Source organism: Vulpes vulpes, chromosome 3 (genome assembly GCF_048418805.1).
Source record: "Vulpes vulpes isolate BD-2025 chromosome 3, VulVul3, whole genome shotgun sequence".
Classification (NCBI taxonomy): domain Eukaryota; kingdom Metazoa; phylum Chordata; class Mammalia; order Carnivora; family Canidae; genus Vulpes; species Vulpes vulpes.
In genome coordinates, this window is record NC_132782.1 from 125,838,401 (window position 1) to 125,865,089 (window position 26,689).

Sequence of the window (26,689 nt, forward strand, 5' to 3'; positions counted from 1 at the left end):
AAGATTAAAAGAGATGATTTCTGCAACGTACATAGATGGCCCAGAGAAAGTCTCCAGTAGATGAAATTTGCAAAGATAATAGCTTAATTTAGTGTAAAAGAAATGTGTTAAACTTAGATATTGTGGTTTTAAACTTGTACTAATTGTATGACCCTGAGCAAGCTATACAATCTGTGTTCTTGGAGAGGTTACAATTCTTCATGCTCTCTTGTAACGATTTTGTAATAGGATATAAAGATGATCCTATAGATATATGAAAATCTCCTAGCATAGTGATGAACACATAGCAAGAACTCAGTAAGAGATAGTTTTATTGTTACACATTGAATATAAAAACACTGCTAGGACACTGAGTAGGAGTTGGGCATATAAGAAGTTTCAAAAGTGAACAAGTCAGTTTGATTTTTTTAATTAATATTTTTTAATTTACTCATTCATGAGAGACACAAAGAGAGAGAGACAGAGAGAGAGAGAGAGAGAAAGGCAGAGGGAGAAGCAGGCTCCATGCAGGGAGCCCGACGTGGGGCTCAATCCCAGGACTCCAGGATCACACACTGGGCTGAAGGCAACGCTAAACCGCTGAGCCACCTGGGCTGCTCTGATTCCTTAGTAAATTCAAAAAAGCATATGAAACTCTTACATTTAGAATATGCCAGCTGCTGTAACAAAGAAACCACCAAATTTCCATGGCTTGCCCCCATACAAGGTTCTTTCCTTCTCATGCAAAATCCAAGGTGCCTGTTCCTGTTTGACAAATGTGTCTTTCTTTTAGGCAGTGATTCAGGCAACTAGACTCCTTCTGCCTGGGGCTCTGGATTCCCTCAGGACCTCAGTGTCATCTGCCTCCCGCCAGCAGAAAGGAAAAGGAAGAGAGTGTGAGGGAGACTGGAGAAGCATAACTACTTTTCAAAAATCCAGATCCAAAAGGGACCATTCCACTTCAGTTCATGTCTCATTGATGAAATCATTTGACCTGGATGCAAAAAGTCTAGAAAATAAAGTGTCTGGCCCAGAAGAACTCCCAGCTCATACTCTGAAAGTGGAAGATGTAGCTTTGCTTTATCTGTCACAGAGATACATCTATATACAGTGACAAAATGGAGTGAGCCCAGGATGAGGAGGAATTATGGGGTATAGTTGGATGTGAAACCAGCCATTCTTAAGGCTCCAAAAAGAACTCTGGAGTTCTGAGCACTTTTAAAACTATTATCTGCCATATAATAAAGGGTAGAAACTCCTACGTGGTGGTAGAGGCAGGAAAGAAATAGGAGTGAAGGGAAATACTATTAAGCCCTATTTCAGGAACCTGGTTAATATTACAGGATTCCAGAGTTATAATTTAAAGCAAGAATTTAAGTTTATGGTTGAAGAATTTTGACATAGTTTTATTTCCACTCATCCTTGGTAGACTGAGGCTATGAACAAGATAGAATATAATTACTTGGTGCAACCATTCTTCAGTAACACATATAAATCCCTGGAGTGCACTGGGTCTGATCTTAGGAGGTATGATGGCATTTTCCTATTTTTGTGGTTTTGCTTAGTAAAGGATCAGTAAAACAAAGGTAGCATTCAGTAGCAGCACTTCGCTTTTCAGAAGATCTTTCCCCAAACTAGCTAGGTCAGCAGCACTCCTGTACAATTTGCTGCTACACAACGAGAGTTTCCAAATTCCATTGCTGAGAACGAGAGTTTCCAAATTCCATTGCTGAGAACGCCATACATTGAAATGCAATACACAGCGTACAGTGTATGTAAGAAACCTTCCAGGTTGTGAAAGCATTTTCGAAGAACTAATAAACCCAACCAAATGGTTGATGGCTGGTCTCAGGCTGAGGGGAAAAAAATCTATCCAAAGGGAAATGTGCACCGACTAGCATTAATTTATCTGTGAGCCAACTGTTCCATATTAAAGGCAGTCAACAGAAAATGCTTTCCTAGAGGACTTAAACAGGCTTGAATTCAATTTGAAAATAATTCACTGTGTTAATTTCTTATTAAAATTATGTCCTCATAACAGAAGGGCAGAGATTACTCTGATTTCACTAGTAAATTCTTGAAGTTGCGTAATTTAACAATGTAGTTGTTTCTTTTTAAATATCCCTAATTAGTGATAAAATCACAGTGTGACATAAACTTGCTGTGGCTGAAGGGTTTCCTCACTTGTATCCTTTCAAATGTTATTTTCTATTAATAATGATTAAAAAAAAAAGATGTCTGTGATTTTATCCACAAATGCTAGGGCTGTGGGTCAAATGATATTGAAGGAACACATGAAAGTTCTATGTGCTGCTTTTGCTTTATAGAATATTTTCACATTTAATGGTAGGATCTCCTTAAAATATTCAGTATTGATTGAAGTTCTAAAGCTATTTAAATATTCCATTAAAGTTCATCAAAGAAAAATATGAGCACTATAATTTAGTACAAAAAGGTAACTACTAATACATGAAAATTGGCATATCAAAAATAATGACAGTGATGCAGTTGCTCATAGGAGATAATGTTTTAGAAGTTGCATCAAATGGCTAGCTGCTCCATTTGCTAGGTCAAATGAGACAAGTCTAATTTATCTAATGCTGTTTGTCTCTTACAGCTAAAGGTTTATGTATTAAGGAAGGTACAGGTTTGGACAATAAACCAGGGGCCTACCTAAATGGGCTCAGACACTTAGTGAAAGGTTACCATTTCCATGGCAGGAAAAAAGAAGACTTCTTACCAGTAGGGAAGATCTACATGACAGTTTATAAATTGCAAGGAAGAAAATTTAAGGTTTAAGAATGAATCCTCTGTCCAGTAGTAAAAAGCAAAACAAAACAAATGAAAGAGATTATCACAGTCAGGAGAGCTTTAACCAGTAATTTAACCAGTAATTTATCCCAAGAGCTCCAAATATTCAAAATATTTGGTTTCTAGGGACTAGAAACTAACAGGAATAGAAAGAGTAGTATTATACTTTCATGGTCATCACACTTTTTAGTGCTGGCTTTCCAAATTGCTTTAATTTTTTTTTATAACAGATGAGCTCAATGGGAGGGGGATTGGTTGCTGAGTCTGGAGATGATGGAATGTGTGACTTTGGAAAAATCATTTATGAACTCTTGGCCTCTATTACCTGAGAGGCAAATCAGAGGATTTTAATGTTCAATGACTCAAATCTTTCTTTTCCTCCAGTATTCTGAGCCTCTTTATCATTCTAGTGCTGGGGCTCCCAGTTCAATGACATAAAGAGGAAAGAGGCATCCCTTGCAAGCAAGGGTTGGTCCAGCAGTCTGAGGAGGTTCCCCAGAGACTCCACATTTTTGATCCAGAAATGTAGAGATGAAACACCAGCTAGTGGCAAAGTAATCACTGAAGCAGGAACTTTTAAAAGCATATAGTACCCCAAACCCAACTTCAAAGGCAGGTAGAGCTGCAAGGTGACATCATTGTAAATGACCCCTAGTTCCCTATATCACTCTGTAGTTTAGATTCAAGAAAGACTTTTTAGATCACAGAAAGAAAAATTAACCAAATGTTGAGAGAAACTATTCATTACTGAGAACAGATGATGCTTTCCAGAGCTGATTGATTGGCTTACCTGACACCTCATTTACTTTCGCACACAATCATAAAGTAACAGTTTTCCAACACATTGCCGGTGTGTAAGTCATTCGTTTCCAACTAAACCAGGAGATCTGTTTGAAAAATGAGTCTGAGAAGAACCGTTTCAGATTCTATCATTTTTTTCTTGTGCAGTAGAGTAATATGGCTTCATATTTACCAAAGACATTATCACGTCAGAGCCAAGAAAACTAACAAATAAATTGCTAGTCTACCATAAAAATTCCTCTTGAAAGAAGAAATCCAGGTGGTCATAAATAAGCATTTTCCCAGGCTTTATTCCAAAATCAATAGTGAAGTTGAGATAAGACCAAACTTCTAGATACCCTACCACCTACCTCAATTCAACATGTTTCCAGAGGCTGACATAAATAATTGTATGAAAACTACATATCTGTAGTACTCATTGCCTCCATGGGCAGTCAGTCCACATCCCGTTACGGGATGAGAGGGTTTGGCACAGTTGAAAGAAAACCTGCCAACATGTCACGGAGCTGAGCTTTTCCTCTCAAGCGTGACTATTTGGCATTAAATTATTGGGTTCTTTGTCCCATCACAGGCATCCTTCATGACCACCACTCAGGCATCAGAGCTGGCTTCCTTCCTGCAAAAGGGTCTTGATACCCCTTTCCAGGAATCTCTCACAACAGGGAGTTGGAATCATAGAATTAAAGACTGGCCATCCCAGATTAGGCAACTTCCTCTTGCTTTCCAGAAAAACAAGTGAAAATTTCCCAATAAATGCATGAATTCTTCATGAGTGTATATATAAATGGGTAGAAAACAACCATCCTGTGCTCACTTCAGCAGCATGTATGTTAAAATTGGAACAACACAAAGATTTGCATGGCTCCCCCAAGGATGACACACAGATTCATGAAGCATTTCATATTTTGAGGTGGTACAGCCTTCCGTTGTGGAATGAATAAGTCACGGGGATAAAGGGAATATAGTCGATGACATTGTAATAGCATTGTATGCTGAGAGACGGGAGCCACGTTTGTGGTGAGGACAGCATTACAGGGAGGGAAGCTGAATCATTATATTGTACACCTGAAACTAACGTAATGTGTGTCAACTCTACTCAAAATGTTTTTTTTTAAAAAAGAGAATCTTAAGTCCCCTGAATTTAGAATCTTCAACAGCTCTATGTTCTTACCTAATCCTGCTCCTATGTAAATGAACTAACAAGTAACTTAAAGCTCCATCCCTGAGAAGCTGCTGAATCATAAAAATATATATTTATACTTAATTCTTCCAAATCTTTACCACCTCACCCCAACTACTCCATTGATAGCAATTCTGATTAGGTGAAAGTGCTAAGAGAGATCGTATGAATATAATAACATTGATCTCAACTTATAGATGAAATCTTAATCTCTCAAAAGGATTTTCCAGGGACGCCTGGGTGGCTCGCGGTTGAGCGTCTGCCTTTGGCTGGGGGCATTATCTCGGGGTGCCAGGATCGAGTCCCACATCGGGCTCCCTGCATGGAGCCTGCTTCTCCCTCTGTCTGTGTCTCCGCCTTCTCTCTGTGTCTTTCATGAATAAATAAATGAAATATTAAAAAAAAAATTTCCACTCAGGCTAGAATATACTGGATCTCAATGGATTTCTGCTCTTCAAGTCAAAGAAAAAAAAAAAAAAACAAAAAAGCAAAAAAACAAAAACAAAAACAAAACAAAACAAAACAAACCATGTTTAATTCATTTATTTTCTTTTCCTCCGTGGCAGTTAAAAAAAAAAATGAATGGAAATTCTTTGATACCTCTCCCATGGAGAAGTCTACTCTGTGTCCTCTCTCCTTGAATCTGGGTACACTTGTGACTTACTTGTAGCTAAGAGAATGCAGAAGTGACTCTGCATGACATCCAAGGCTGGATCAGAAAAGATGACATAGCTTCTGTCTTGTTCGCTGGTACACTTGTACCTGGGGCTTTGAACTGCTGCCTAAGAAGTCCTATTACCCTCAGACCATTATGCTGGAGAGACCACGTGTGGTCACATTAGCCAACAGGCCAGTGAGGGCTCAATGAACAGCTAGCAACTCACATTCACTTGAGTGAGCCATATTGGACGTTATGCCCCGTTGGTCCTTCATCTGACCGCAGTCCCAGCAACATCTGACTGCAACCACGTGACACTCCCTGAGCAAAAGTTACCTGTGTGAGGACTTCTTAAATTCCTGACCTGCAACAAAAGTGTGAACAAAAAGAAAAGGGTTATTTTAATGTGGAAAGTTTTGAGGTACTTTGCCATGTGGCATTTGTAACTAGAAGACACCTTTTCCTGAGAAGATTTAAGGCAACTTACCAAGGTAGAAAAACAATGGGGTGGCAGATATTAAAATTTATTTTCATCATCCCATGCTTCATTTTTGAATTCAATGTTCATATAACTTTTAGAAATGCAAATGAAAATATTTTTCTTGTCACCAGATATCAATAAAGTAATATATAGAATAGAGGGTATAACTTTCCAAGATGTACTTATTGCCTAATTTGTTTGTGTATTTTGGATGGCAAATATAAGGACATATTTTTTTAAATTAAACTATGATCTTCATAGCATTTTTTATTTTAGCCAGTGTAAAATTTATATATAGTGATTTGATATACAAAATTTGATGAGATATGACAAGTGGGACATCCCCATAATGACAGGCCAATAAAGATATGGAATATTTCAACCATTCTGGAAAGTTGCCTGTGCCCCCTTTTGGGTCAAACCCTACACACCAGAGGTAACCACTGTTTTATCTATTATCATACAGATTGATTTTGTCTGTTCTAGAACATCTAAAGGAGGCTCATACTGTCCACATCACTACAGCTCATTAAAATGTGTTCTCAACGAAGGCATTACCCCTGGTGAAAATTGGTTCTTGGTTATGGAGTGAAAAAATCTTGGATTTACATTGGTGAATAACACCTAAATTTCAAACTTACCTGGCAAAATCTTATTACTTAAGGTGTAATTTCTCTCTTTCTGGAGAACTGTAATTTAATTTTCTTCTGAGAGAGGGGAACAATAATGAAAAAAATTTCAAAAAACACTGATCTCTGAAGTCATATAGCAAGTCTTCCAAATTTGTTCTTTTACAAAATTCTTTCGGTTATGCTAAGTCCTATTCATTTTCATATAAAATTTACGATCTCATATTCTATGAAAAATAATTTTGAGATTTTGTTTGGCATTACAGTGACTCTGTGAATCAGCTGGGAGAATTGATATCTACATGATATTGAGTCTTCTATTCCATGAACACAATCTTTCCAAGTCTGTCTTGCAGTTTTCAGCATATAAGACTTGCATTTCTTTTGTTAAAATTATCCCTATGTATTCTACATTGTTAGACAGTATTGGAAAAGGTGTTCTTACAGTTCATTTTCTCATTGACTACTGCTAGCATACAGGAATAAAATGTATTTTTGTAAATCGACCACACTTACTGGTTTGTGTGTGTGTGCATATGTGTGAAATGCAGTTTAAGATAACCAATCATATTGCCTGTGAATAAAGGTAGCATTACTTGTTTGTTGCCAATCTTTATAGTTGTGTTTCTTTTTGGTGCCATATTGCATTGGCTAGGAACCTCCAGTACAATGTTGAGTGAAAGTTCAGCGTTCCTAACTTTGGGGTGAAAGCATTTTTTAGTTCTTCATTAAATATGATGTTAATTATAGAGTTTTCATAGATGATCTTTATCAGATTGAAAAAATTCCCTTTCATTCCTGGCTAGCTGAGACTTTTTTAAAAATCATGACTAGGTAATAAATTTCTCAAAATTGTTTTCCTGCATCTATTGAAATGATCATAAGATTTTTCTTATTTATTATGTCAACATGAAGAATTACACTGATTGGCTTTTGAATCTATATATTCCTGGAATAAACTTCACTTTTTCATGACATATCACCTCTTGTAAGTGTTGATGAATTTAATTTGCTAATTAAGAAGTTTTGTATATATTTCTATGGGTAATGTTGAAATAATTAGCTCATAAATTATTTAGAAATTAGTGTTTAAATATCTAAATATTTAGGGGCTCTCTAGATGTCTTACCATTATTGATTTTAATTTAATTCTACTGAAGTCAGCAAACATCTATTAAGATTTAAATCATTTGAACTTTATCTAGACCAATACTCCAGCAGATGATCTATTCCACGTGCATTAGACAAGTTGGTTTTCTGCAGCTTTCTGTAATGTTCTACAAATATTAATTGGGTCAAGTTGCTAAAACCTTCTATGTCCTTATTGATTTTTTGGTCTACTTGCTCTATCAATTATTGTTAGAAGAATGTTAACTCTTCATCTGTAATTGTGGATTTGTCTACTTTTGGTTTAATCAGCTCTGTTTCATGTATTCTGAGGTTTTACTATTGAGTGCTCTGAAATCCCAGTCCCTCAGGCCCCAAATTGGGCATCATCCTGGGCTAACATCACTACTTTATGCCACATATCTGCCAACCTAAAGCGGTAAACTGAGGCTACCTCAAAAAGATGAGCTTGTTTGGGAATAGAACAGGGATTGCATTTGGGGACATACAAACTGTAGCAAGGTACAGGTCAGCCTGCTAAAGTTTAGGGCTAGACTGTATTTATGAGCAGGGAACATAAAGAGGGGAGACATCAGTAAAGTGTGTTAAAATCAAAACAAATGGAGACCAGCTTTAAACATTTCCCAAGCAGACAACATACAAACAAAAGTTCAGTTCAGTTGGTTTTGTGAAACCAACTCAACCTGGGTCATTTCTTGCTCTTGCCTCTGTAAACCATAACCAAAACCTGCCAAGGCTAATATGAGGCAAATCCTGATCAGTTCCCTATCATTTTTAGAAAATTCTAAATATGATAAATTTTCTGTAAATTGGGCATTTACAGGATATCAGTTTCTCAGTCATTAAGTCCTGTTTTTCTGAGAGCACTTGTGTGAGGTTTTCCATTTTACATCCCCTGGTTTCATTTTAGATTGAAATTCTTTATACATCCCCAAGTTGTCAATTCTGTTGTTTTAACTTCAAAATATATTCAGAATCCAATTGTTTCTCACCCCCTTCACTGTCATCTCTGTGGTTTCAATCACGGTATCCCTCACTTGGATCATTGCAGAGCCTCCTAATGGGCCCTCAGTTTCTGTGCGTATATACAGATCTGTCCTGGTCACCTTACCATTTTTTTTCTATACATCATGATCTTTTTAAAGTGAAAATCAGATCTTATTACTCCCCAGCCCAAAATATTCCATTGGCTTTCCATCTTTGTTATATAAAATCCAAATTTCTTACAATGATACACAAAGTCCTACATTATCTATTCCCCATTCCTACTTCATTTCCTATTACTTTTCCCCTCACTAAATTGGCTTCTACCAATGCCTCCTTGCTGTTCTTACAGTACACTGGGCATGACCCAGCTTCAAAGCTTTTGCACTTGGTTTTCATTCTGTCCAGAAGGCTTTATTCAAAAACATCAGCATGATGTTTCTCTCTCTCCCATCTCTTTCAGGTCTTTCTTCAAATGCTACCCTATTCAAAATGGCAATATTTATCTCCTTTTCTATTCTCCTTCCTTGGTTTTGGTTTCATTTTTCCAGTTTTACTTATCGCCAAATTCAATATTATATTGGTTTTATTATTTGTGTCTCCCACCAGCATGTAAATTCAAAGAGGACAGATATTTTTGTGGTATTTACTGTGGCATGTTCAGCACTTAGAACAATTCTTGACACATAATAACCACCCAATGAATAGTTGTTGAATGCACAGGCACACATTTTTTCTTTTAGTACAGTGGTTCTCAATAGGTTCCACATAGAATCCTCTGGGAATTTTCTAAACATACTGATTTTCTAAACTAAATCTCACTCTCTAGGGGTTTGATTAAGGTATGGATGCGCTTTCGAAACTACTCACAGGATTCCGATATGTAGCAGGGAGTGAAACTACCTATCTAATGTAATGCCTTGTCCATGTTAATTACTCAATAGACAAATTAAATATTGATCTGAGTCTATGCAGTGGATCTCCCCAGTACCTTTGTTTATAAAGAATCTGAGCCTCACTTTGTCTATAAAATAAAAACAACACCACTCTCCTACCCCAACGGATTGCATAAGATGAAATGGAAAATGTTTTGTAAACTATAAGGCATCTCCAAAAGGCAAGTTATTTGATTTACTGTTGTTGTTATTATTATTATTTAATGAATTCGAGCTGGGTGTCAAGTGAGATCAAGGTTCTATTCCCGGTTTTTTGGGTATAAGACATTGGCCAAATCATTAACTTCTCTGGGTCTCTGTTTCTTCACTGGAAAAAAAAAGACTGAAGATCTAGAAGATACTTCTAGATTCTATAGTATATCAGTTGAGTATTATAGTATTCTATTCTGACATCTCTCAGTTCGGTCGATAGGGACCTCATTTAGAATTTTCTAACACACATCTGTAAAGTCCATGCTGACTCAGAGAGTGTGAGCAATCTGAGGATGGATAAAGCAGGGAGAAGCAAGGCATCCATGACTCTTACTCCCCAAATAATCTGCATGTATTTTTTAAAAGAAAAAGAATCTGTCATTTGTTTTCTTATAAAAGTCATATGCTACATTATTACATTATTAGCGATTTCATCATTCCACTCTCCTTATAGGCATACCACATTGGACAAAACAAAACCAAAATCAACACACACACACACACACACACACACACACACAAAAACATGGCTAAAAGGGGGAACAAAGTCCTCAGGTACAAACCTTCAAGTTGGTATGTATAGTATTATTAAAATACTCTGTATTACTACAAATGTTTATGGTTATTTCAGTATAATGTTGCAATGGTGTGCTTTTCTTCTTAATTTATGTAAAAATATACTGCTCTTATACAAAAATTACACCAAATATTTGTTTTGGCAGATCATATTCTCATACAAGTACAGTGAAGAAGGAGATCCAGTTAGAAGCTGAGAAACATTTGCTCTCATTGATTTCCAACTCCACGAATTCTAGGTAGAATTCAATTTTGATTAGTAAAGGTCAACATTTTTGAATACTGGTTGTTGTCAACAGAACACATCCCTTGCCATGATCTCATTCGCTGAATGAAAGTGCCAGATAGTGTCTGGCTAATATACTTGTCATCTAGAATGAGGATATATATTCTTTTATAAACTACCATGATTCACGATTCTCAGTTAAAAAATAACACTGCATTTTTATCCAGATTTTTACTTTGCAACACTCTCTCATCTGACCTAAGAGGATATTTTAATGATAGTTTTTAATAGCTATAGATTGTAATCTCCACCTTGACTAACTCAAAATTCCAATTTATTATATATGTACCTTCTAAATGTATTCATGCCCACTTGCATTTTTGATCCTATTTATTTATTCTTTTTTCAAGTCTTAACTGTTTCATACTCATAAGCATTAGTATTCATGATATTCCAATCAAGCTTTCCCACAAGAGAAATAATTTTTTAAATAATTTGTCTTTTTAAATATTTAATGATTTTTTGGGCTGATAATAAACATAAGATTATTTTAGAAAAGTTTGAGAACACAGAGGCATAGAAAAAAGTAAATGAAAAGTAATCAGCTTATGGAAGTTCACTTTACACATTATTAGGAAGGAACTATTTTAGTTTTGCCCTTAATCTTATAATGTATCCCTTAGTTCTGGTCATGTTCTTTTTTTCTAATCTGTGACCTCCCTGTAGTTTCAGTGGAAACCTCAAGGTATTTAATAAGCCTGTCAGGAGTCCAGGCAAAGCTTAGCAGGTTACATTAGGCTCATAGTCTTTAATGAGGTGGCTGTTGGTCAGAGCTGTGGTCTCATCTGAAGTTCCAACTGAGGAGGTGCAGGAGTGTCATCCATTTCCAAACTCACTTCTATGGTTATTATTGACTTTGGCCCCGAGCTGTGGGTCCTTTTCCCAGAGCTACCTCATTACATGGCAGCTCACTTCCTCCAGGGTCATGAATCCAAGGAAGAGTGGGGGTGAGAACTGGCCCCAATAAAAAAGACCCAGTTGTTTTATCACTTAACTTTGGAAATGATATATCATAATGTCCATCATATTCTATCTTTACAATGGAGTCAATAAATCCAGGCCATACTTAAGGAGAAGAGGATTACACAAGACAGTAAATACCAGAAGGCGGGAATCTCCAGAAGCCATCTTAAAGATTGCCTACCACACCATGTAAGCTTCTATAATTAATAAAAAGTATAGCAACATTTTATCATTTTGTACCCATTTTAATCAGTTGATTTGACACATTCTTATCTTCACTAGATTGGCAAAACTAGCCTCAGAGAAGAGACGATCGAGATGCCGATATCCTCGGGATCCCTGGGTGGCCCAGGGGTTTAGCGCCTGCCTTTGGCTCAGGGCGTGATCCTGGGGACCCGGGATTGAGTCCCACGTCGGGCCCCCGGTGCATGGAGCCTGCTTCTCCCTCTGCCTGTGTCTCTGCCTCTCTCTTTCTCTCTCTCTCTCTCTCTCTCTGTGTGACTATCATAAATTTAAAAATTTAAAAAAAAATTTTAAAAAGATGCCGACATCCTAAGTGACTTTCCAGCTAAAATCTCAGCTTTGATCTTCCAAATTCTTTCTTGTGTAATCAAAGGGTAGAACATTCAGAGGGCAATCTCGTCACCTTTTTCAAGTCTCAGCTGAATCATCGTTTCCTCCAGAAACATTCTCCAATTCTCCAAGACTAAATTTGGTGTACACTTCAGGTGCTATTTTAAGTCTCTGTTGCTGCCTTATTACAGTGGTTAATATCCTATACGGTAACCTCAACATACTTGTCTGAATAGCAACTATAATATAGCTCTTTGAGGGCAGATATGGTGCCTTACTTACTGTTACATGTCTTTTGTTTTTGTTTTTTTTTTTTCCTACCAATCTTCTAGAAAGACCTTACTTCAGGGTCGGTCAGAAATGTTGATTTCTATAGGCTTCAGAGGGTATCCTAACTATTTACTTAATGTGAAAATAGAAATAATACTGATGTTTGATGAGAAAAGAAGAGGACAATAGCCAATGAGTAATATAAAAAGATGGGAGAAAAGAGTAGAATTTCGGTTTTTTTAAAGACAGCTTTCTTCTTGGCAACACTCTTGTTACCAGATTTGCTCACTCACTAGCCTAAGGATTATTTAGTCTTAAAATATATTTCCAAAATGAAATGGAAATAAGAATGTTAAGAACAGGTTGCACATTAGCGGGGCAGTGAATCAGTGCACTGTGGCCTCTCCTCAGTGACTGGGCCTTCCTGCTGGGGTAATTTGAGAAGTCATGACAGGCATTGTTTGACACTCCAGGAAGGTCATTTTTAAAGTCAGCAGTTAATTTTCTGACGTATAGCACTGGCTTTTTTTTTTTTTTTATCTTTCTAAATCTGGAGATGATGATTCTTTTGTATACTTTGGCTTTTCACTCATTAAATTCTCTAGGATTGCCAGAGAGGATTGTAGAGAGTCTTTTGAATGACAACATTTCAGCACTTTTTCTGAACATTGAGGAATATTGTTGCTGGGGCTTTTGGAGGATGGATTATTTTCTTGGCAGGTAGAATGGCCTCCACAGGGCTCATTAGACTTTCTGTTGGGAAGATCTAAAGTGCACAGTTGAATACTGTCATAAAAAAAAAAAAGAAGAAGTAGTTTGGGTCTAATTCCTAATGGAGCTGCAAAGACTACAGCTCCTTTTTGATCTCTGAATTCCAAAGTAAGCCTTTTATAGTTGTCATATTATTGACTGCTCATTCCAGAGCCATGGTTCTTTTTCTTTCTAAATCTTTTATGCTCAGAATGTTATTTTGATGCTTAGTATACATGAGCAGATTTGGCACCCTTGTGTATTTAATAATAACATTTCCTTCTAACTGGTTGTGTGTGTGTTTCTTACAAGAGGGCTCCTTCTTTGCAGGACCTAGTTTCTCCGGGTTAGGCAGTCATACGTCAAACTCAGTTTCCTTTCTCTCTATTCCTCGTGTAAGCACTAAATTACAATACCCCTCACTTGATCACTGACATAGAAATTTTCATGTATGATGTTCTTTTGGTGGTGTGGATGGAAGGAATGATTTCTCATTTTTTGGTATAAAGATTATTTGCAAATTTTCTTGAGAATTAAAGTTCAGGGCAATTGCATGTTCTAGATGATGACAGTGCCGCAGAGGAAATGACAAGGTGACTATACATGTAAAGCCTTCATTTCTTTCCCATTTACAACTCTTTCACATTATTTTAGAAAAGATATAATTTCAGGAAAAAATAGTTTTATTCTGCTCATGAAATAAATCATGTATCCATTATTAGTTTTTTTCCTCTGTTGCAAATAACTAATAGGTATGCATTGAACCACACAGCATGAGTTCAACGTTTATAATCATAAAATATTATTATTTATATCCATGTCACAAATTAATAAATATAGAATGAGTGATAACATTTTAAAATGTTGGATTTTAAAATAAAAATATGGTGTAAGGAAGATTTTAAAAAATAATATCAAAACATCATACAGTATTTATTTGGATTAATAGATCTGATTATGACTACTTCTTTCTCCTTTTTGTTAATAATTATTTCTCTTTTAGTCCATTCCAGTCTTATAGTATATCTGAATATCTACAACCTATAGGTCATTTTTGTTTATAATTATTAAAAATTAGACTTGCTTGGATTTAACAGTTTGTCAGAACATGACTGAATGAGGATTTTTTTTTTTTTAAAAGATAAAGGTAGTATGAACTGAATGCCTATACAAGGAATGCAGACAACTGTAGCAATTCCAAAGTCATCATCTCCACTCTTGTAAAGTAATCCTAAACTGTGTATTCACATTTCCAGGATAATCTTTTTGTCTTATAATGGCCCTAAACTGTATTATCTCACCATTTAAAAGAGGGAAACAATAACGCAACAGCAGTTTAGAATGTCATTTTGTAAAAGGAAAAATAGTCACTTATAACCCTGAACCCTAACTAGCTATTCTAATTTTTGCCTGTTAGTATCTAATCTTTATCTATTTGCACCCATATTTTCCACATAACATATATTCCATTAAACATCAAATCCCATACACTTCTTCATGCTTTTGAATAATCTCCATGCTTATTTTCATGTGAGTATAGCTTTTCAAAGGATAGTAGTTATGTTGCTAACTAAGAAGTTTGTTACACTTAAAACAAGGAAAGGTACAAAGTTAATACCAATTAGCTATGAAATCACTGATGCAGTGCTGCTGGCATGATGAAGACTTAGGCAGACAGAATTTAAAATGCTGAGCTGGCTGTGCTGAATTGGGACTATTCTTTAATCAGTACCTGTAACTATAAATGCCACATTCCTGTCCTAGCAGGTTCCTAAAAGTAAATATTTCAATGCAAGCTCAGACTCTGAAGATCAAAGGAGATCCATTCCCTGAAGTGTCTTTATTATCTTTAAAAGTCTTTGGATATGTTTTGAATTATGGTGATGATTATTAGGATTATTATTTTGTCACCAGCCAAAGTATGAATCAGTAACAACAACAATGACAAAAACTAATAACATTTTCCTGGAACATATTTTCTCAAAGCGTGAAGAGTCACTTTGAATGATTTAACATTATTAAAAATGTATCTATGCGCTTGTTGCGATGAGCACCAGTGTTGTAACGGAAGTGCTGAATCACTGCATTTTACACTTGAAACCAGTATAACATTTTATGTTAACTTACTGGAATTTAAGTAAAAACTTTAAAAACTAAATAAAAACGAGGAGCACAGCATAAAGTATAGAGACGAAGAATCACTATATTCTCCTGAAATTAATGTAACATTGTGTGTCAGCTATACTCAAAGAATTACAAAAGAAAAAAAATCTATGCAAAAATGTATGTTTTTCAAGTGACTTTATCGTGATTTCATAAGTAAAATAATTTATTGTACTCTTTTGGCAATGAGACATGATGCTTACTTTAAAAGCTGGTCCTAATTAGAATAAAAACCTCATAAAATTAGCTATAGAGCTGTCTAGGAGACCAAAACCCAAATGGAATCAATGTAAATCATTCATTCATGTATTCATTCCATGAATATGTACTGAACATCTTTTCCGTGTGTGGTAAGAATATAACAAAAACCAAATCTATGTAGGTCCTTGCCCTCATAAGCTTAAATATTCAAAGTGAAACACTTTGGAAATTGAAGCCTGTTAGGAATCACATCATTCTGTTATTTATCATATGATTTAAGAGGAAGAAAGAAAAGAATGGGAATAAATATTTAATTTCCTTGTTTTCTTGTGCAAAGTATAGTCCTTCTTCTTAAGGCCTGTCTAGAAAATTAAGAGCTTGGGGTGTAAATATGTAAATGGATTATCTTCCTCAGTGGGGTTGGATAATCTTAATTTAACAAGAATTTCAACTCTGTGGTGGTGCTCAGCTCCCACTGAGATGTTCGTTTCTTTGCCAGAGTGATCAGCTCTAACTATGCCAGCACAATGTGGCTCCATTTTGAGCAGATGGTAAATATACCTCAATTGCAGGTATGTGTGTAAAGAGGCTACTTTGCTAACATGCCACATGTATTTGCAATTTTAACAAATACGCTACTACATATATATCAATACTGATACTCCAACTTTGAGAAAGAAAGCTCCCTATTTGTAATAAGGGTGAGGTCAACAATATCTTCTCTTTAGACGTTGGCACCTTACACCATGAGGTCTAAGGATCAGAATAAAGCTTTGTTCTCTTTCTGCATTCATGTCAAAAAAACACTGTACTATCTGCAGTGTTTCCTGTGATAAATATGCTTCACTAACTTTCAAATGTGGATATTTTTAATCCGTCTTCAAAGGATGAAGCTAATTATTTTGAATATTTTTCCTGCCAGAATAATAGTTTAAAGAGAAAATCACATGGAAATCCTCCTCCAATCAAAATCACTGTCAGGGGGCCCCTTAATCCACGTAATCCATATTTTTGTTATTTTTCTTCCCCCTGGTTAAGTAAAGACATGCAACTGTAAATATATCCAAAGCAGCTTTGTAGGATCAGGGAATTACTAAAAAGATAATCTGAGAGATAGTAGATGTGCTTGTTATAATAATTAGTTCAATATTTGTTTTATTTTATTTTACTGTATCTAGTTTTTTTTTAACTGAAATATTTATTGTGTACCTAGAACTCCAGACTGAAATAAAATGAAGTACCAAAATGTGATTCCCCAAATAAATTCAAATCTTAGCTGAAAGAGAGATAAATACACATCTCTCCAGGTGTCCTATTTAAACACAACCTGGAAGTTTGGCAATTTGTAACACTGGTCGGTTGGAAACACCTGGTTAGATGTGGTTCCTTTGTTGAGTCAGGAACTCCAGTGAAGATAAGTTCTAGACGGAGTAGGGCAGAAAAGTCTTGAAAATCCATCATCTACGTTTTCTAATACTTCTGATACCACCTTCTGACAGAGTACTATACATTCCTACTGAGTTCAGCATGAGAGTCACCTGATTCCTGCCTCTGAATTCATCCCATTCCTTCTGAATCCGATCTTTGACACTGAAGCCATTTCTAAAATGTGCCTGATTCTTAAATCTCCCTGCTTAAAAACTGATGAATCCCATTGCTCTTATAATAAAGTCAAGACCATGAGCTTATTTTATAGCCTCTGAATGATGTGGGCAATGCCTATATCTCAGCTCATCCCCACCCACTGCCCCTTCACATTGCAGCCTCTGGTAGAAATGGATTCTTGAGAACTCCTTTTTTTTTTAAGATTTTATTTATTTATTCATGAGAGACACAGAGAAAGAGGCAGAGACATAGGCAGAGGGAGAAGCAGGATCCCCTTGGGGATCCTGGGATCAAACCCTGAGCTGAGCTGAAGGCAGATGCTCAACCACTGAACCACCCAGCCGTCCCCTGAGAGCTCTTTGAATACAACATGCTCACTGTTGTACTGGGGCCTTTGGCTTCTTACATGCCCTGACACATCCACCCTCAGTTCTCCTCCAACCTGGTTGACTCTGATTCATTTCTCAGACCTTAGATTTGATGCCTTCTCATGCAGAAAGGATTTGGGTTGGCTATCCCTTCCCGGTGTGGCTATAAGGTCTCAACTGGCATGAGCAATACATTCCTTTTTTTTTTTTTTAATTTTACTCATTTATTTGAGAGAGAGTAAGAGGGAGCATGAACAGGGGCAGAGGTAGAGGGGGAAGTAGACTTCCCGCTGAGCAGGGAGTAGGATGGAGGGCTCAATCCCCCAGACCCTGGGATCATGACAGGAGCCATAGGCAGACACTTAACTGACCGAGCCACCCAGGCACCCAATTAGTATGTTTCTAATGTTCTATTTTAATTTCTGATTTACCCGTCCACTAGTCTCTAAACTCTGTAGGAGAAGTTGCCTTCATGCAATGGTGAACTGTAACCAGAGGAAATTACTGTACAGGAAGTGTAGCGCAGTTATTGAACTATATGGCTGGAATTAAAGGTTTTGGGCGATGAGGGTACCTTGAATTCTGTCCTTAAAGAGATAATTGAAAGAACAGAAAAACGAAGCAAAGAATCTAGGGCTCTGGGAAATTCAACCAGTTGAAAAAATAAGAAACTATGGTAGTAGCACGTAGCAGACAACACATTTAGCACTGACCAAGTATCCACGTGCTCTCTTCAGTTTCCCAGAGTCCCTTTGCAGTTAGGTCACATGACTAATTCTGGCCAGTGGATCCAGCCGTGTGTGTCACTTCAAGGACAGGACAATTAACAGTTGATTTACCCTTTCCATCTCTTTTTTCCTCTGTCAAAGTGATCCTGAGGGCCACATGTTCCAGACAGCAGAGTTTACAAGATTCAGAAAAGCATCCTGACCCACATGAGGAAGAAATAAGCCTCCATTGTGATAAGCCACTGAGATTTCAGGGTTTCTCTGATGTGGTCTCTAGAGTTAATTACGCCGACGAATACAGGGAATAATGAGTGTCTTCAAGTACTTTGAGAAGCTAGTCATGTGAAAAAGTAACAAATCCCCAAGGAATAGAATTAAAATTGAAGATAAAACATATGGAAACAAATACTTTTTAAAAGACAAACCATTGTGTGACCATCAGAACTCTACAAAGATGAATTTGACTCTGTTAAGAAATAAGCCCTGCTGGTGTTTGGACACAGTGGAAACATTGCGTAAGGGATTGAAGCATTTCACGGACGACTGGGCCAGCACTCCAACAGAGAGCCACATCACTCTGGGAGAAGCAATAGGTTTTAAGAAGAGGAATGATTCCTAGCAAGACTCCTGGGAAGGCCTGTGTTATTACTTTCTAATAGCAGCAAGAATATATGTACTAGCCACCTCTCTGGAAGCTGCTGCCACTCAGAAATTTACCTCTCGCCTTACCACTTCCCTTGATGAGCTTGGAAGCTACCTCAGTACCCAGAATATCCTTCTAATCATCCCTTTGTCAGTGCTCCCAGCCTCTGACCCTGGCCTCTCTAATCAGCATCTTTTCTTTTCTGCTTTTCTGTTCATACCTGCACCACTACTTTCCAGTGTCCCTTATCCATTACCTTGGAATTTCCAGTCATGAACATGAGACCTGAAAGCAACGTGACCTTGTACCTCCCAGCCTAAAACTCGGATTACCTTGGGTGCTACCTGCTGGAAGCAGGAAATGAGAGAGTTCAGTGCTCTGATTTGTTCAACTCACTATATGCTACAGTGACAAGGGAAGAACTGCTCAGCAGCAAATTGGCAACTGCCCTTCCAGCTAACATCCTCTTAGGAGGGTAAGTTCAGTTCTCACCCATTTAATGGATTCTTAACTCAATACACTTTAAAATGGATGGCCTCAGTAGATAGCAAGATGACAATCAATCAATTATTCAAAATATTTATTGAACATCTACTATCTACCATGTATGCCAGAAATATACTTGCACAGATGTATTACAGAGCTCCTGCCTTCTTAGAGCTTGCATTCAAATGGGACTGTGGAAAATTAATAAGGGTGGGAATAAAAATATTGCTGAGCAATATGAAGGAGATGTGCATGATACTATCATAGAATCCGATGGAAGTACCTAATTTATTCTGGTTAAGTTGCTAATATCCCAGCAATGCTAATTTGATTTAGCCAGGGATCTTAAAAATTAAACTTTTCATATTGTTCGCCATCTATCTCACAAGCTGCCATATTTTATCAGACAATTACCACCAAAACCCCAAACAGAGTGACGCATATTCTTGGATCACAATCAATGAGGATAGCAGTCTGGAAAGGAAGAGAAGATGCAGCGTCTCTCTTGAAAGAGGAAAGCAGAACTTTTGCCAATGCAACAGCCAAGATTCAAAATTCAAGAAATTTTCAGAAAAGGGACAAAACAGAGCTGTTCAACCGTAACAGCTTATCCTAGGCAGAGAAAGGACACAGATGGACAAGGGATTACTGCCATGTGCAGGCCGATGCCACCACCAGGTCAGGGCTCAGCAGTGCCCAGCCGGCGTGCAGGAGAACACCCAAACGCCATACGCCATGGGCAGCCATATGCAAACTCCACTGAAAGGCCGGCTGGTTGTCTCTCTGCTTTTTAAAACTGGCATTTAAAATCACTCTGGCAGATGGAAGAAAAGTATGTAATAAAAGTTGACATTTCATTTTACTCTGTATGTTTGTTAAGTTAATTCTGTTATCATTCACTGGGAGATCAGTACCGAATGGTAATCAGACTGTGACAGCTCATGGCCAATGTAAAGAGTACACAGTTTGTAAGGGCCAAGCAGATATTAAATGACAGGCAACAATTAATCACAAGCACGTCATTATCTTAAGAAGTTCCAGGGTGACATAAAAGGTAAAGACAAAGGTATTATAGAAGAAATCTATGTATACTTTACAACAGCATTGTCTTTGAGTTGTACGTTTTAAGAAAGGAAGGAAAGAGAGAGGAAGGGGGTGGAAGAGGGACAGTGAGTTTCCATTTTTTTCATTTGGCCAAAGCTCTCCTATCTCTCTTTCTGAAGTAGAACAGGATTCTCTTTTCTAGTACCTTGTCTCTCTCATTCAAAACGCAGCTTTGAAGCAGAGCACCCTTAGCCAAAGTCTGTTACTTCTATCTCAGAAATGTACCACTTCCCATATTCGACTTAGATAATTAAATATGAAATGATTTGAAGTTCTAAATTATAATATTTGATCCCAAAAGTTATGGTAAATGTAGTTGGTTTTACATCATTCTTAGGAGTTGTAGGAGAATTAATTTTCCCTCCATAAATGGATTTCCTTTTTTTTTCTTGCTTCCTTTATGTTCTTTCATTGTTCTAGTTTTTCTTTTCTTTTTTCCCTTTTCCAATATGTCACTATAGTAGATGCTGCCAGGGCCCTATACCTGCACCCACCAAACACGTATGCAGTTCCTATACTTCCAAGCGCCTGTAATCAAGGAAGGCCGGAAGTGTCAGTGTTAATGGTCTCAGGAACAACACTCCACCCAGAAGGGTTTGAGTTGATGGCTGGATACCCTAGCCTCCTTGTCTCTTGGTGGGATTGCTCAGAGATGCATTCTTTATAACCTTTTAAAAAAACACAGATAAATTGAGTTTTGCTTGTCCACACTGGTAACGTAACTGTAGCTTCATCTTCTCTTTCCTGTCTCCCTTTCAAATTACCTCACTCTGATTGTTGGAATCCCTCCCCAAATAAACTACTTATGCCCACATCCTCTCAGGGAATGCTTCTGGGAGAACCCAAACTTAAACTGTCACTGATGAAAACTAGTTCAGTAAGCATCTAAATAAGCACTTACTATGTGCCAGTCACTGCCCAATGTTTACATATAAGAAATATATTTTAATTACTTACTCTTGGAGGTTCTTCCCTTTAAAGGCCTCACGAGAATAAGGTTGTTCCTGACATTCTGGGGGCAAATATAATGCCTTTTTTTTTTTTTGCTTGATAAATTCTTTACTCTTTTTATTGCTTATTTTCAAATGTGTAACAAATGAGAGCCCAGGGGACTTGAGTCTGCCCATGCACCTTAGCCACAGCACACTGCCAGCACATGTGCTAGGGATGGCTACCCTAGTGTGGCCCACTGAAAATCCACCCAAAAAGGAATGTTCTAGCGAAAACAAAACATTGGCAATGGATATGATAGATAATAGGTTAATATTCCCAATATACAAAGCACATCAACAAATGAAGAAAAAGTCAAATATGAAGATTTTTTTTTAAAGGCAATAAATAACTTGCAGGTGGTCCCTAAGTAGGAAGACTTTTTCAACACTACTTGTAGCAGGTGTTTTTTCTTTTCTCCCCCAAGAATAGCTGTAACATATCTCCCATTTGACATGTTCTTCCAACAATATGAACTCCATGTTCCTCAAACAATAGATTTCCACTGAAGTGATGTTAGTGACTTCTGAAGCTATGTCATAAAAATGTCATGCACTTCCACCATGCCTTCTTGAAATGCTCAGCCCTGGAAGCCAGCCACCATGCTGTAAGGAAGTCCCAGAAACCCATGGAGAGACCCACAGGAAGAGAAATTAAGTCCCCTGACTGACAACTCTGAGTCAACAGTCTTGATTGATTGAACCATCCTGGAAATGGATCCTTCAGGCCACAATCAAGTTGGCCCATGCCATGCTGCCTGGAGCAAAGATAAGTTATTCCCAGAGTCCCACCCAAATAGCAGAATTGTGAATAAAATAAATGATTGTTGTGTCTTTAAGCTACTATATTTGGAGTAATTTGTTATGTAACGGTGAGTAGTAGTCAATACTTAATTTGATATCTGGAAATGGATGCGGCCATAACAAAACCTTAAAAGTATGTCGTATTGGCTTAGGGCTGTGGCAGGGCATAAAAGCTAGAAGAATCCTGAGAAGATATAGTTAGATCTTAAAGGGATTAGTGGAGTCTTAGCAGGAACATAAAGGTTCTCAAAGCCCAAACACTGTTTATGAGGGTTTAAAGGAAAATAAGAATGCTATGAATGAATAAGAGTGAATTATTACTGGAAGCTACAGAAATGGGTTCGTTGTTATGTAGAGGCAGAAAGCTTGGCAACTCTATTGCCCACTGTAATTGAAAAAATAGAAAATGTACCTCATGAACATCATGCTCTAGCTAAGGGGATTTCCAGGCAAAACATTAAAATTACCACCTGGCTGCTTCTCCTAGCCTTCGGTAAAATATAAAAAGAACAAGTTGAGCTAAAGTTAAAAAAAAAAAAAAAAAAAAAAAAAAAACCACCTGTTAAATATCTAAGATTTAGGACTTGCCGGGCTCGAAAATAAAACTATTTCTCTTTCCCAGTCTCCCGGATGGCAAATGATTCTCAAATTAAGTATCACAGGAAAGATCAAGTCCTGGGGATCCCTGAGTGGCGCAGCGGTTTGGCGCCTGCCTTTGGCCCAGGACGTGATCCTGGAGACCCGGGATCGAATCCCACGTCAGGCTCCCGGTGTGTGGAGCTTACTTCTCCCTCTGCCTGTGTCTCTGCCTCTCTCTCTCTCTCTCTCTCTCTCTGTGTATCATAAATAAATAAAAATTTTAAAAAAAGATCAAATCCTGGATCGAAGTTAAAGCTCTTTTGTTGACTTCAGAAAGTTCTAATATAGTGTCTTATAAAAAATAAAGTTCAGACAAACAAAAGGCACTTTAAAGACCTTAAGAGATTATCTTGAGATTCCACCAAAAAATAGGGCTTATAAGAATATAAATGAAGTCTTTCATCATTTGGCTTCTTTTCAGGGACCTCAAGGTAGAAGAGAGCCAGTCTTAAGGATACTTGTACTTGTGGCTTTCGTGTACTGGAAGTAACCTCAACAAGAGTTATAGAAAAGTCACCAGGGTTTTTAAAAAGAATTGTTTTGGCATAAGCATTGCCATCAACGATTGAAGGGGACAGAGACAATACAAAACGAAGAGAAACCTTTGTGCCAGCACCATTTTATAGGCAAGAACAGCTAAGAAGATTTCTCAACTGAAACCACAGGCTTTTTCTTGAGAAAAAGGAAGAACTCAGGAAATAGGTCCAAGAGACTGAGAACTCTTATAGAGTGAGATTGAGCCCTAATCAAAGAACTGACTAAATGTTTCCTGCTGGATTTCAGAAGTACTGTGAGCCAGCGAATACTGTGTGCTTTTCATCTCCCCACTTTTGAACAATTATCTTATCCCTGTATCAGAGTTGTATGTTTTGGGGAGAGGGAGCTGAAGGGCATAATTTGTCCCTTTTAATTCATGAGTCTTTAGATTGAACTGTACCAAGTTGCTGCACATGAGTCTAAAGCTAATTTAAATGGTGAATTACTGGATGGTGAGCAGATGCTGTAATGGGATAAAACTTTGGAAATCTTGAGGCAACGATGGATGTAATTTGCATGTAAAAACTATATGAATTGTTATGGCCAGATAGTAGACTGTGGCAGACTGGATTTTGCAAAGATGGCTATCTTGGGTATCTCTTATCTCACGTGGTCTTCTTACAGTATCATCCTGATGCTCCTCCCATTGAGTAATGAGATCTATGCCCCTTCCCAGGGAACAAGGACGGACCTTTGTGATTGTGCTAACCTATCCAGTACTGTGGAAGTGATGCTATGTGACTTCTAAGTCTGGGTGATAAAAATCTTCTGAAAAAAAATGTATTAAGAGAGGTGGAAATATCATGGGTCATAAGAAAATGGACAGCAGAATATGATTTTGGCAATATTTCTCTAGCACTTTTTAAAAAAACAGACAAGAAATATGACAAATACATTTCTTACTCACTGGAGAAGTAGAACATGTTGTGAAGAAGAGAAGGTTTGTAGGGCCTCACCATGGTTCAGTAGAACCATCCACAAAATATTTTACTTTTATTTCTCTGCTTCTGTGTCTACTGAGAAACATGCCAATTGCCAATTCAACAACCCCAGACTCCATCACCGGGGAGGGATTGAGTTGGGTGGAAGGATATCCTGGTTGCTGGAAATGAAAATCCCCCAGACTCAATTAGTGAAATAGCCATCTAGTTTACTTAAATTTGGTTACTATGAGTTAATATTTATTATCACCAATGAACTGTGGTTATGTCATTGAGTTATTGGATCTCTAAAGGTGAGAAAAACACTAGAATGTAAAAAAAAGTGCACTTGGGAAACCCATTTGACAAGGCTTTCTGTCTTCCATTTCCATCTTTTCATCTGAACATTATTCAGTTTTTAGACTTCATGAAATGGATTTAGAAAATGTAGTGTTTATACAACAGGCTGAGTTGAAATGACAGGCAGGGGTAGATATAGGCCAATTAGTAGGCATTTATGATGTTAGAGACCTTAAATAGTGGTTTAAATATTTTCTCCAAAGGCTTTCGCAATAAAAATAAGCATCTAAGTATGTAAATTGTATTTGTTATTTTAATACATTCATTACCAAAAACCTGTCAGATTTATCACTCCAGTCTCCTTTTGGTTGGACATTTCCTACAGTCTTTGGCAAGTGAAAATTGTCTTTGAACATCTGCTAGAAAAAGAAAATAATTAAATCCATATGGTCTGAAACCCCATGAGAAATTTTAGGATTGAGAAAATAGCACCTAGATCTAGTAAATATGCACCCGATTTTTTTTTCTTTATTATTTTGTGATCCTACTCTTTCCTCTTTGCCTTGTCTACCTCACTCATCTTTTATACAGACATACCTTAGAAAATGACCATTAAATGCCTTCAAAAACTTTCCAAATTCAAATTCAGAACCAGATATGCAGTAAGGATATTTGACAGAAGAAAACCATAAATTTACATACAGCAGATGAGAGCTCTGTCTCTAGCATCATCTCCCCCCCTCCTACCCCCCGGGCTCCAGAGTGGTCCGCTAGTCACCGAGCACACCGCACTGATTGCCTTCTCTGGGCCTGGGAATGCCCTGATGCCTCATAGTCCGCTTGATAAACTTCTGCCGCAGAACAGCTTAGTATGACATGTATTATTCTTTCAAAAGGAGCTAGCCTTAAAAATGTTTTGTGGGGAGTTCCTAACTACAGGTTAATTAATCCCTGATGGTCTTTTCCTCATCTTCCAAAGTGGAACAATATAAACTTTAAGAAGAATACAAAGAATTGCCATTTGTACTTAAATGCTACAAAAATATCCTGATTCCAATCTCCAAATCCCCAGATGACAATGGTTCCCTTTTTATAACCATAATACCCACTATCTGCTCTTAGCACATCTGTAATGTTTCATTACTGTTTATTAAGTCTGTCTTTTTCAGACTGAAAGTTTCTTGAAGGTAGAAACCATGTCTTAATCGCTTCAGTTTCCCATGGTCCAGAGACAGAGTGGAAACTATTTTACCCTATACTCTAGACCCTATATTCTGGACAATGTAAGTAGTGTTGGCTTAGAATTATTTCAGCTTTGAAGGAATATAGAAGACTTTATCCGTTTCCAGAATATCTCAGAGAAATGGCTGTGGTAAGTAGCGAATGATTTCGGGGTCACTCAGGATTGGTTTCACTCTGGGTTAGTTTACAGTTTAGCTCACCATTTATTTTCAGTCTGGACTACTCACTGTCCCTGATCTGAAAACCTTCCAGTGATAGGGATTTCTAATTTAATGTCTGATTTTAGATGAAATCCTAAGGTGGAAACATCAATTCATTAATTTAATAAATACTAATTAAGCACCTACTCTTGGAGAGGCACTGAGACATAATAGAGGCCGAGAGTCCCAGTCCCTTCTCACTCTTAGGCGTGGCCTAAGTGGTCTGCTTCATGCCCAGATTGGGAAATAAGAAAGAGCCAGCATCATCTGCTCCCTGTCCACTTAGCCTCAAGAGTCCCACTGTTGAAAACTGATAAATCAGCTGGACGAGTTGCTGTCGGAAGGCTTGGGGTCATCACACAAGGATAAGACTCACCTATGTGTCATCCAAGCTGTCCAACTGCAGGTTATAACAGAAGCCTGTTTTCTATTATCTAAGCAACAAAAATTACCCTTCAACTTTCAAACAGTGCAAAAACCAAATCTGCGTTTGAATGCCTTTAGCATGGATTACAAAGCATGCTATCTTTTCTGTTCAAATAT

General features: G+C 37.4%; 1 protein-coding gene and 1 non-coding gene across 2 annotated transcripts in view; one reads left to right on the forward strand and one right to left on the reverse strand.

The window, feature by feature from the left end:
* The first annotated feature begins 4,397 nt into the window (after positions 1-4,397).
* Positions 4,398-4,499, forward strand: LOC112918492 (U6 spliceosomal RNA). The gene has a single exon (XR_003234707.1). It is a non-coding gene; the product is annotated as a U6 spliceosomal RNA (small nuclear RNA).
* An 800-nt stretch (positions 4,500-5,299) lies between these two features.
* SNX7 (sorting nexin 7) overlaps positions 5,300-26,689 on the reverse strand; it is a 152,848-nt gene continuing 131,458 nt past the window's right edge. The window contains exon 9 of the mRNA XM_072754534.1: positions 5,300-5,793. Within this exon, the coding sequence (XP_072610635.1) occupies positions 5,701-5,793 (93 nt within the window). The 3' untranslated portion in view covers positions 5,300-5,700. The remainder of the gene's footprint in view (positions 5,794-26,689) is intronic.